Source organism: Apium graveolens, chromosome 9 (assembly GCF_009905375.1).
Source record: "Apium graveolens cultivar Ventura chromosome 9, ASM990537v1, whole genome shotgun sequence".
In the NCBI taxonomy this organism is placed as follows: domain Eukaryota; kingdom Viridiplantae; phylum Streptophyta; class Magnoliopsida; order Apiales; family Apiaceae; genus Apium; species Apium graveolens.
The window spans coordinates 4,484,770-4,498,529 of NC_133655.1; the positions used below are offsets into that span (position 1 = coordinate 4,484,770).

The 13,760-nt window shown below is 27.1% G+C and overlaps 1 protein-coding gene and 1 non-coding gene across 2 annotated transcripts; one reads left to right on the plus strand and one right to left on the minus strand.

Moving 5' to 3' along the window:
• Positions 1 to 767: 767 nt before the first annotated feature.
• LOC141684418 (uncharacterized) lies at positions 768 to 4,745 on the plus strand. The gene is made up of 8 exons (XM_074489394.1): positions 768 to 931; positions 1,664 to 1,760; positions 2,456 to 2,594; positions 3,229 to 3,311; positions 3,454 to 3,588; positions 3,703 to 3,807; positions 4,051 to 4,184; positions 4,409 to 4,745. Exons 1-7 carry the CDS (start codon positions 837 to 839, stop codon positions 4,177 to 4,179), a joined length of 783 nt encoding a protein of 260 aa, XP_074345495.1. The 5' UTR covers positions 768 to 836; the 3' UTR covers positions 4,180 to 4,184; positions 4,409 to 4,745.
• A 1,221-nt stretch (positions 4,746 to 5,966) lies between these two features.
• Positions 5,967 to 6,040, minus strand: TRNAN-GUU (transfer RNA asparagine (anticodon GUU)). Its single transcript has one exon. It is a non-coding gene; the product is annotated as a tRNA-Asn (tRNA).
• Positions 6,041 to 13,760: the final 7,720 nt, after the last annotated feature.

Genomic DNA, 13,760 nt, shown 5'->3' on the forward strand with positions numbered 1-13,760 from the left:
GCGGTGAGGTGGCGGCTCTCAAATTATTTCAGTTTATTTTTTGTAATTTTTTAAAATTTTTATATTATTAAATAAAAAAATATTACATTAATTATTGACTAATACATAATATAATTTTATGATAATTTTTGAATAATGAGAGAGAAGGTCATTGGAATAAAAATGTTTAAAGAGAAAATTATTTTTCAAACTTTTTAATTTATTATATTTATTTAATATTCATAATTTTCAAATGATCAAAATTAGATAAGAAATACAAAAAAAAAGATAAAAAAATATTTTAGAAGGCCGCTGCGAAGCGCGGCTCAGTAACCTAGTTTTACAATAACAAGACTCTTTAGCAATAATGGTAAAGTAAAGGGTTTTAATCCCTAAAACCCTAACGATTATGTCTTATCTAACACACTACTCTAAAATCCTTAAATCATTTTTTGAAGGTCTTAAATATAGTTTTTTTCTTCCTTTCGCGGTTATTTTTCGAGAATAAAAGTTTTTTCTTTTTACGGGGAAAAAAAATTAAATATAGACCCTTCAAATATTGATCCGACGTCTTTAGTGTGTTATTTAAATGATCTCTTATAATTGTGGACCAGGACCAATAGTAAAATAACAAAAATTATTTTAAATGTTTATTCTGAAAAAATTAAAATTTATTTTCCAAGTACATATTTTTAAAATTTCTACTTTATACAAATTAAAATATTTTCAGGTAAATTAAACTGGACCCCAAAATATATGCCTTGAGAAAAAGGCTGGGTATTCATTTATGTTAAAGGGTTTATGTTCTTGATTCTCAGCCAGAGCTAATACTAAGCAGCACTCTGAAAGTTTGAACAATGGAAAAAGTTCAAGAGAATACACAAGAAGTTAGCTGCAAGAAAGGCAGTGTTGGACCTTCTTCTACATTGGAATACTTGAATCCTCACTACTGGTCAGTAAATTTTCAATCTTTTTTCACTTTCTTGAATTTTACTGTTAATAATCAATTGGGATGGTAAAGATTCAATCTTGCTTCACCTTCTTGAAATTAGCTGTTAATAACCAATTGGGCTGGTGAAGATTCAATCTTTATTCACTTTCTTGAAATTTACTGTTAAGTGTTAATAATCAATTAGGCTAGTAAAGAGTCAATCTTTATTCACTTTCTGGAATTTTATTGTTAATAATGAAACTGGGCTAGTAAAGATTCAATCTTTCTTCACTTTCTTGAATTTTAATGTTAATAATCAAATTGGGCTAGTAAAGATTTAATCTTTCTTCTCATTCCTGAAATCACCTGTTAATAACCAATTGGGCTGGTGAAGATTCAATCTTTCACCCAACACCTGTTTGGTGCTGCTCTTGGTGCAGTGGTATCTCTCTCGGGGTGTCGAGGGTTCAAACCTTGTCAGGTGTGTGGGGAGTGTGTTTAAATAGCAAAAAACATTCTTCACTTTCTTGGAATTAGCGGTTAATAATCAATTTGGCAAGTAAAGATTCAATCTTTATTCTTTTTCTTAAAATTTACTGCCAATAATCAATTGGGCTAGTACAGATTCAATCTTTTTCCACTTTATTGAAATTTACTGTTAATAGTTAGTTGGGTCAGTAAAGATTCAATCTTTCTTCACTTTCTTGAAATTTACTTTCAACAATTAATTGGGTTTTTTATTCTATTTATCAGGGATGAAAGATTTTCTTCAGAAGAGCATTATGAATGGTTTAAAGATTATTCTCATTTTCAACATCTCATTAAACAACATGTTAAACCCAATGCCTCTGTAAGGTTCTTTCTTTTATAAACAAGTTTGTGGGATATATGTATGTGTGTGTATAATGTATTGTGCTGATTTAGAAATATGTTGCTAGCTGGATGATGTAAATATTTTTAAGCACTTCGGTTTGGTGTTTGAATTGGGTAGATATGGTATTGTATAATTATTTTAGCTATTATATTCTACTAGGATTTTAGCTAGAATAAGCGATGTCTTTTATCGTAAAATGAGGGGGTTTGAAGGAATGCGGTGTTCCAACTAGGGGTGCTGATTTTGGGTCATGGGTCTTGTTGGTGTTCATGAATTTATTGATTCCATGCTGTACTAAGTTTTGACTTTGTAATCGTGCTGGTAATTAAGTCAGATTCGAGTATGGTTCTGGGCAATTTTGGACATCGATGCTGCACAAAAATGGGTAACTGTAGGCCCATAGGTATTGTTATTAGCTAAAAGATGGTGTCTGTAAGTGTGTGAGTGTTGTACCTTTATTTCGAGTGTATATAATATAGATGATTTTTGGTAAAGAAATGGTAAATTTAGGAATGCACATGTGTATTTGAGCTGGGTAGACATATGGGTTGTAAATGTCATAATATTAGCTGGTTGAAAACCTTTACCCATTAAATTTTTACATATTTGAGTGAAACACTTTTAACTGATTAATGTACTGAAGATAGAGTTCTTTAAACAACTAAATGCAGGTGTTGGAGCTGGGTTGTGGAAATTCGCAGTTATGCGAGAAGTTGTATAGCGATGGTGTAACTGAGCTAACTTGTATAGATATATCAGCAGTAGCAGTAGAGAAAATGCAGAAAAGGTTACTCAGCAAGGGGTATCCAGGTACATAGTGCATATTCAGTCGTAACACTGATGATGTTGGTCACTCAAAAATCAGGCTGAACTATAATCAACCTTATATAAGGATAACTCATATGAGTCTTCCTGAGAATTGGATGACAGCTGACACTGGCAAATTTCATATCACTGATACATGATTTTGATTAAAAAATTTGGATGCCAAAAGAAAACACATGTATTGATCATTTGGATGAGCATAATCTGAAGTTCACCTTATAAATACTGTTTGTTTACAAATCATTCTCCAAGTTGAGCTCACATTTGTGTTGTGATTGTATATTTGTACTTGGATATCAGGGTATCATAGTACTCCATGCTTTTGGATTTAAATCATGCATTATGATTTACACAAGTTTTCTAAGCCTTTGTTTGCCTAATCAGAAATAATGAAAGTCTGAAAAAGCTATCGATAATTGTATTTAAACTTTGCAATGGTAATAGAACTATGGTCAGCCTTAGTATTACCATGTTTATCAATCAAGCTTGATCAGTTCTGTTTAAGTCATTATATTTTGATAAGAAAAGGTAAACTTGTAAACAATGTTCTGACTGTAGCAAAGTAGGTTCTCTTTCAAGAGCTAGCTGTTTATATGTTCTTTTTGTTTTCATCCGTCAGATATTAGAGTGGTAGAAGCTGACATGCTGGATCTACCATTTGGTGACGAGTCTTTTGATGTGGTTATAGAAAAAGGAACAATGGTAAATCCGTAGTCTGGTTCAGTTATCATTTACGATGCTGGGAGAATGGATCTTTTTTTAATTAATCCAAATTTTTGTTTTTATAATCAACCACATTATTTTCTCTTGATCTGTCAAGTATGTATGCATTTTGAATTTGAAGGATGTATTGTTCGTGGACAGTGGTGATCCATGGAATCCACGACCTGAAACCATAAGTAAGGTTATGGAAATGCTTAAAGGTGTTCATAGGGTTCTGAAGCCAGATGGTGTATTTATCTCCATTACTTTCGGCCAGGTAGTAGGATTAAACACATAATTAAATATTTTGTGTTTCTTGCTACGAAAGAAGCGAGACTTTCAAAATTGTAATACTTGCTATGGTGTATTTATCATGTTTCATGTCATACAGCCACATTTCAGGCGACCAATATTTGGTGCTCCAGAATTCAACTGGTCCATGGAGTGGAGTACATTTGGTGATGGATTTCATTATTTCTTTTATACATTAAAGAAGGTCAGTGCCACGTTTCTGTGTTTCCAGTAATGATCCTGTGGGTGTGCTTGGTTGCGTAGCATGTACAAGGACAAGATCATCTTCTTATCACAATCTATGATATTTCTTTAAATCTGATACAAGTAACTTGTGTGAGCACTTTATTTTAGAGTGTTCGAGTTTCTATTAATCGGCTATAGATGGTACTGCAATTTCAAAGAATATATAATGTGTAATAGTGTCTGGTGCAAATTATATTTTCAGGGACAAAGAATGCCAGACACTAATCTGTACACAGAAAAGATTGATATACCAACAATTTCGATGTTTCATGATGAATTAGACAACGAAGACTACATTTTCCGTACCAATTTAGATGAGATGGAAAGTTAGAACAGGTACGGAACCCTTTTGCTGATTGAAAATAAATAACTAATCTAACTCATTTCTGCTTCTCCTGTAATTTATTGTTTTAAAAAAGACAATTAGGTATTTGATGATCTCAATTTTAAATAGTTGTGGTCCCTTTCAACTTTGCCTCCTTATTCTGAATAAAATAATTGTGATAATGTCAGCAAGGACTTTAGCGCCAACTCGCTAATTGCTTTACCTTTGTGCGTAGGGACAAGTCCTAAAAACCGGCAGTTACCATCTGGTACTGTATACTTTGCTTCAACACACAGCGGCACAGGTGCAATCCCCAAAACCAGATACCGCTCAAGAAAAAGAGATGATGAGACCGGAAATGGTATCTAAAACATATGTTTGTGCCTCCAAAAGTGTATTCTCCTACAAGTTCTTTTGATAGTCATCTGTTGTCACAATTCTTTTAGCAATTAAACATCTCACTTTTCCAGGTCGTAACTTTTATGCTTTTCCTTGATCCTGTGTAACTTTTTCTATACAATCATCGTGGATCCTTGTCATGTAAATCCCTTTACATACATTTTTCGTTACAACTTATCGTGCATTCTAATTTGTGTTTTTGTTTATGAATATCCTCTTCATCCAAGATATAGTTGATGGTAGTAAATAAGCACTTTGTGCATTGTATGTTGCATGGATCATCTATTAGCTTACTTTTTGCTGTTTAGGCTTTTGGTTTCATTTTTTTGTTCTCAATCATTGTATCAAATAAAGTGCATGCCAGGGTTTGTCCTGGATGCATTATGTATATAGATGTTCTAATGTGCACTCATGATTTGTAACTTGCATTTCAAATATTATGTTCCTAAAAAGATTCCCGGGGACGCATATAAATGCCCACGCGATACATATAGTGATACTACAAACTCTAAAAAGATAAAAGATTCCGGGGCGCATATAAATGCACACGGGATACATATAATGATACTATAGACTCCAAAAAAATAAAAGATCTTCGGAGCGCATATAAATGCACACGGAATACATATACATATAATGATAGTACAAATTTCAAAAAGATAAAAAAATTCCCGAGGAACAAAGTAACGGGATACATATAATGATACTACAGACTCCAAAAAGATAAAAGATTTTCGGGACACATATAAATGCACACGGGATATATATCTACACTATCTACGCTATATTATAATAGTCGGAATAGAGATAATTTCGTTTAACGGTTTGGTTCAACGATAATTCCCTAATTTTGATTATTTCAAAAATAGATAAATAGTTTTATATATCTAATAAACTACTAAATTATTAAACTGGTACTAAATATAGTATACTTATCCTACTAAACTACAAATACAACTTATCATATTATTAAAAGATATAAATAATAGTGTTACATATCTGCTAAACTACTAAATTGTTAAACTATTAGAAATAATCTATTTATTCTACTAAATTACGACCACATGTTATTCTATTATTTTTATTATTAAAAATATAAAATAAAAAATTAAAATATTAATGGAAACCCGTGCATGGTATGCTAGTACATATAATGATAGTACAGACTCTAAAAAGATAAAAGATTCCCGTGGAACAAAGTAACGGGATACATATAATGATACTACAGACTCCAAAAAGATAAAAGATTTCCGGGACGCATATAAATGCACACGGGATACATATACATATAATGATAATACAGACTCCAAAAAGATACAAGATTTCCGAGGAACAAAGTAACAGAAAAAAATTATTAAAAAATTATTATTTCAGATAAAATTGAGAGCAAAAGCCGCTAGAAGGAGGGGTCGAACCTCCGACCTTGTGGTTAACAGCCACACGCTCTAACCAACTGAGCTATTCCAGCTTTGTGCTTTAATGATTTGTGAATATAATGAAAACTATAATACAGTGATAAACTAAGATTTAAAGTAATCGAATCTCCAAAACAAATAAATACAGTGATAGTATTGAAAAGAGATGCAATATTAGAGTCAATGGTTTCGATAATCAAATTAGGACTCTCATATGAAACCAAACAGAGTCAATGGCTTCCATAAGCAAATACAATTTCATGTAAAGATTGTGAAGGAAGCTTTTGCATGACATGATGAGAGTAGAGGAATTATAATTTAAAACTATTTGCGCAATCATTATTCAGTTAGTTTATTGTCATCTATACTATGTGAATTATAAGACAAGTTTAGAATGACATGCTATAAGCCTATAAACACACCAAGAGCTTCTTTTTGTTGTCGTCGTTCGATTTTTCGGATTATTAAATCTAAACCAAAATTAATATAAAATTCAGTTTATTAACCCAAAAATCTATAACAATGAAGATTATTACAAATGTGCATTTTCAATCCAAGGTTTAAAAATCAATCTACTCCAGTTCGAAGTGTTCTACTCCAATACTATCGAACTTATTTCAAATTGAAAGTTATAAGAATAAACTGCGAAGATTAGCAAACAACTTTTATCCAACGGTTCAAAATAATATTTTTATCAATTTTTCGAAAACACATTTTAGACATATAACACATAAATGACATCATATAGAATCACAAATATATTTGATAACAATTATGCCAAATATGCACACGATACATCAAAATATCAAAGAGATGTGCTCACATACTACAGTTCACATAATAAAAATTATCGTATTCGATATATGAATCTCATAATTAAATTCTTATGTTAAAATTTCACAGTTCTAAAATACGGTCACACTCTATGCCGATAACACGATTCTGTAGTTCGATGGTTCGACGGGGTCAAATTTCGTCCATCGTTGAGACAAACTCAACAATGTATTTATATGTTACAGAACGTGCGTATACTAGTTTTATATGTTACATTATCCGTTGACCGAATTCAATATTTTTACATGCAACTAAAATTGAGGGAATCTAAAAATTATGTTCTTATCTTCATATATCATATTAATCACATATTGATTTTTGAATAGAAATTATATTTTATGCAATTTATAATTTGTTGTTTTTCATTAAAAATGAAAATGCTCAACATTTTAACTTCATTTTCGAAATAAATACCATATATCATATATCATGATTAAATCGCCTACGATGCATTAATAATAATATTAAATTTTAATGTATTTTCATAAATTTTAGTAATATTTTTTTTTCAAATTAACAAATTGCATCGTTTGACGTTGTGAGCACATCTCTTCTATATATAATAGGAGAACAAGGGAATAATTAGGGAGATTAAAAAGTCTCATTAAAAAGACTAAATTACCCCTATTTTTAATTTTTATATAAAAGATGTGATTTGTGGGAATCGAACCGGAGATATTTCATTAACCTATACAACCTCATACCACTACACCATAATGTCAAATGTGCTTTTTATTATACACATAATATGTAAGTGTGCTAAATGAATATTTTATTTAACTTTAAAGATAGTTACTTGAATTCCGCAAAAAAAATAGTTACTATAATATTTGTACAGTTAATTTTAAAGAATTAAATTCTGGATACAAAATTAAACATAGTACATAAATGAATTATTATCTTATTCATTAATCTTTTTTTAGTTTGAAAATATATCTCATATATTTTTAACAAATTTTATTATTATAAAAAGTAATTAAAATGTACATATATGATTTTTAAATAAAATATTGAAAATAGAATCGCTTATATCTAAATAATCTATAATGGTATTACTTATTTACATGAGCTTGAATTATAATGAGTCAAAGCATTTTATTTTATTCCAAGTTGAAATTAGAACTTGGCCCGTTCTTCAAAAAATACTCGAAATTTGACTACATGACCCGGGCGAAAAACATCGTCACATTCTACGTTTAGTAAATTTAAATTACAAGTTCGGCAAGAATATCTTACCAATAATGTGATTTTTTTAATATCTTATGTTAATATAAATTAATGTGTTTAAGGTGTTTATAAGATCAAGTCAATTGATTATTTATATTAAAATTACTAACTTCACTGGTAGCGCATTATTATTTTTGGGACTTGTCCCGATTTTAAAAATATTCGAAATTTGATATGAGATCTCACGAGATTTTTTAAAACTACGATGATATATTAAATCGATTTATTTTTTATTTTCCAGTTTAAAAAAACTAGTGTTTTTAAAAGAATTCTTCTAGATAAATAATATTCATTGATCAAGATAATATTGTACAAATATTTTGAATTATTTTTTTATTTTCAATTATTCAAATAAAAGTTAAATCTATACTAAATTGTAACATTTGATTCAATGTATTTTATACTATTTAAAGAAAATATATATGTTGTTCCATAATCTGAATGAATTAATCAGTTCAACTAATATTTATAAAATTTTATCAAATTGAAGAATATTTAATTTTAGAAGAATAGTATACAATGTTATCAAATTATTATATGAAGAAATATTAGAGTAGTAATGAAAGAAACTTTATAATATATAATTTATTTTTATGTTACAACAATGATTGATACTCAGTTTGTCAGTGATAATATGAATACCTTATATAAATTATTGCAATTTATTTATTAAATAATTTTAATTTTTGAATAATTGTAAATGTATGTTATTTAAGTAATCACTTGTCTCACTAAATGTTAATAGTGATTAAAAATGTACATAAATCAGATATTTAGCGTATAAATAATTGAAACCATCGTAATTTACTAAAAAATGTAACATACGACAATTTACACGCTGACACACACACACATATAACTTAATGTTACTTTGGTAACCGTAATATAAATAAAAAACTAACATTTTTCTATGCATACATATGTTGAATTTCAAAAACTAACATTTTCATTAAAATCAACTTTTATATTAACAACACTTTAAATTTTACATTATTGTATATTATGATTTTAAGTCATCTTCACTTAAATTATACATTTTTTATATTTTTAAATTAAGTAAGTTAATTGCAAGTTAGTAGTGAACTCAGTAATAATATAGACTAGTATATATGGTTTATTTGAATAAAATTCAAAATTTTTGGTTAACTCGGTATTCAACATAAATGTTATTTTTTAAATTTTTATTTGTAAACATACTAACGCCATTTTACAGATTAAGTATAATCGTTTCGTTTTAAACTATTTATATTCATTCATTAAATACAAATTATACAACACATACAAATATATATATATATATATATACATATTGCGTAATGAGTTATATTTGAAATGTCGTGTAATTTGATATTGTCTTTTATAAAAATAATACACATTGATAAAAAATCGACTTGTATTTGATATACGTTAGACATTGTACAATATTTACGAATAAGAAAATAATTAAAAACATTATAATTGCATGATGTATAAAAAAATTCTAGAAAATAACTCGTACCTCGCACGAGTTACTATGCTAGCTTTATTAATCGATGAACCTACCAAAATTTTGAAAATTTAATAATTGTAAGCTCTTGTTTTAACACTTGAAAAAAATAATTTCTTCTGTCGTAAAAATGCATGTATTACTAATACATGATTATGTTTTAGTATAAATTTTATTTAATTGTAAATATTTCTTTTTTCGGGTGTATTGTGAATATCTTTTTTTTTCAAATTTTAAATTAATTGCAAATATTTAGATTTTTTTAAAATTTTGAAAATACATACTTTTGATAATAATAATAATAATAGTAATAATAAGAAAATCAGATTAAAAAGAAAGTGATATTTTCATAATAATAGATGACCTAAAAGATAACACAAAATTCGTTGATAAATTTAGTGTTACATTTTATATCAACACGTTAAGTTAGCATCTGTGTAACTTTTCTTTTAGGGCTTTTAATGGAGTTAATGATGTAAAATTATATAAAAAAATATATAATTTAGAGTAAACTAAACCAAATATATTTAGTATAAATCCGCTTAGAGCATATCGAATGTGGGAAGTGTAAAACGTACGCAGCCCGCCCTATATCATGAAAGTAAGGAAATCGTTTCAGTTAAGACACCCAAATTAGTGTAAACTACATAAAATAGTGTGTTTGATAATTTCAAGACAATAAGTTAAGCCGTGATTTTATTCATACAAAACTTACCATTATGCGAAAACATTTGATCATATATAATGATATACAACAATACGTAAAACTTAATCAATATAGATTTGATCATAAATAAACGATAAATGATTTGGTCATATAATAAACGAGACATTATCTTAACACATGATCTTATTCATATAAAAGTTACCTTTGTTCTGAAATTAGTTTGGAACATTAGTTGTGTACAATAATTGCTCGTAATTTATACGCAACGATCACGTGAGTTCTTCAACAATTATCGTTCAACAAATTTTGAATCATGGATGTGTCTCCTTCCTATGTTGATCTTTTGTACCCTAACGGATATACATGACCTATTTTCTCAATGTTCTATGGAGACCATTTTTTTATCGAAGACCTTGGAAACCACATATGTTCTGCAATCAAAATACTTTAAAATATATTATTTTATGAAGTATGTTTTACAAGTATCACTAATTCATTAAAATTGTTGAAAATCATTTAAGTTTAATAAGTAAAATTTGTATGTTCTGCAAGCTAAACAAATATTCTGCAAACTTAACATGTTTTGCAGAATAAAATATTTTTGTAATGTTTTACATGCGGTACATATATGATATTCAAGATTTTGATTAAAATAAGGATCTTTGTAGAGTATAATTCGTAAAATAATATGTCTTTTTGCAATGTTTTGCTTGCAGAACATAAGTGGCCTCCAAGGTCTCCGAAAAAAAGTGGTCTCCATAGAACTTAACTCTTAATCAGGTCTCAAGGGTCTCCAATTTAAACTAGCATAATAACCCGTGCGAGGCATGAGTTATTTTCTAGAGTTTTTTTATGCATGCAATTATAATGTTTTTAGTTATTTTTTTATTTGTAAATGTTGTATAATGTATAACGTATTTATCAATGTGTATCATTTTCATACAAGACATTACTAAATTACACAACGTTTCCAATATAGATCATTAATAAAAATATATATATATTCCTGTTTGTGTTGTATAATTGTATTTAATGAATGAAAATAAACAAAGTAGTCAGCGTACGTTTAAAATGAAATAATTAAACTTAATATGTAGAATGTCATTGGTAAGTTTACAAAAAAAAGTTAAAAATTAACATATATGTTGAATACAGGGTTGACCAAAAATTTTGAATTTTATTTAAATAAACTATATGTACTGGTCTATATTATTACTCAGTTTTCTAGTAACTTACAATGAACTTACTCAATTTAAAAAGATAAAAATTTAATAACCGGATTCAGAAATACTTGCGATGATAATATAAGATAATGTAAAATTTACACTACTGTTAATATAAAAGTTGATTTTAATGAAAAATGATAATTTTTAAAATTCATCGTATGTATGTTTGAAAAAATGTTAATTTTTTTACACTACTCGTAACAAAAGAAGATTAAGTTATATGTATCTATGTGAGCATATAAATTATCGTATGTTACATTTCTTAGGAAATTACGATGATTTCAATTATTTATGTGCTAAATATATGATTTATGTACATGTATAATCATTATTAACATCTAGTGAGACAATTGATTACTTAAATAACAGGTATTTATAATTATTCAAAAATTAAAATTATGTAATAAATAAATTGTAATAATTTATATACGGTATTCACATTATCACTCACAAACAATCCATATATGTTTTTTACGCGACCGAGTATCAATCATGTAACATAAAAATAAATTATATATTGTAAGACTTATTATTGATATTCATGATTTTTTTCAAGAATTTGAAGGAAAATTTGTAATAATATTGTTATTTAAACTATTTTTAAGTTTTTTTTCATTACAGCTCTAATATTTCTTCATATAATAATTTGATAATATTGTATACTATTCTCCTAAAAAATAAATATTTTTCAATTCGATAAAGTTTTATAAATATTAGTTGAACTGGTTAATTTCTTCAAATTATTGAACAATTTTTTTTAAATAGTATAAAATGTATTGAATCAAATGCTACAATATAGTATAAATATAACTTTTATTTGAATAATTTAAAATATTAAAATAATTCAAAATATTTGTACGATATTATCTTAATCAATAAATATTATTTATCTAAAAGAATTCTTTTTAAAATGCTAGTTTTTTTAAAGTGAAAAATGAAAAATAAATTGATTTAATATATCATTGTAGTTTTAAAATCGAGACAAGTCCCAAAACACTAATGCGCTACCGGTGAAGTTAGTAATTTAATACTAATAATCAATTGACTTGATCCTATAAATACCTCAAACACATTAATTTATATTAATATAGGGTATATCAAAAAAGTTCACTTTATTGGTAAGATATTCTCGTTGAACTTATAATTTAAATTTACTAAACGTAGAATGTGACAATGTTTTTCAGCTGGTCATGTAGTCAAATTTTGAGTATTTTTTTAACAATGGACCAAATTCTGATTTCAAATTCAAAATAAACTAAAATTCATTGACTCGTTATAATTCGAACTCATCTAAATATTTAATATCAATCTAGATTATTTATATATAGGCATATCTATTTTCAGTATTTTCTTTAAAAATTATATATGTACATTTTAATTAATTTTTATAATAAAAAATATGTTAAAAATTTATGAGATATATTTTCAAACTAAAAAATAATAATAAATAAGATAATAATCTATTTATGTACAATGCCTACTTTTATATCTAGAATTCAGTTCTTTAAAATTAATTGTACAAATATTGAAGTAACTATCATTTTTTTTGCGAAATTCAAGAAGCTATCTTTAAAATTAAATAAAATATTTCTTTAGCACACTTACATATTATAAGTATGATACAAAATATATATGACAATATGGTGTAGTGGTACGAGGTAGTATAGAAGAATGAATCAACTCGAATTTGATTCCCATAAAATATATTTTTTATATAAATATTAAAAATTGGGGTAATTTAGTCTTTTCAATTAGACTTTTTAATCTCAAAATATTATCCACTTCTTGTTCTATTATATAGAAGAGATGGGTTTCTATAGAACCCATTAACATACGAAAAACTGCATATAAATAATAAACTTGAAGATTATTTTAGAATGCGTATCTTTGAAATTAAAAAAATAAATATTTTATTGGATTAAAATCTAGTACACGTTAATTGACAATTAATTGATAAATGGATTATAATTTATCGATTTTCGGTTTAATTTTTGATGCAAGAAATTACTTAAATAATATTTTTCAAGAATACAAGTGTATAACCGTATCAAGATAATATCAATAATCTATAATCTTTGTTAATTTCTACTTTTAACGAAGTCTGCTTTGGCAATTCCGTTAAGTGGGCTTATTGACTTATAAGCCCGTAACAGCTTATTAACGAGTGTTTGTCGACCCAGCTTATAAGTTGAATTTACAACTTATAAGCTGATAAGTTGAATGTTGGTAACGCCGTATTTTTTCACAACTTATTTTTGTTTTTCGTTTTTTTATCAATTTTAATTTTAGAATATATTTTTTAAATGTTAATATATCTTAAAATATAAGAATTA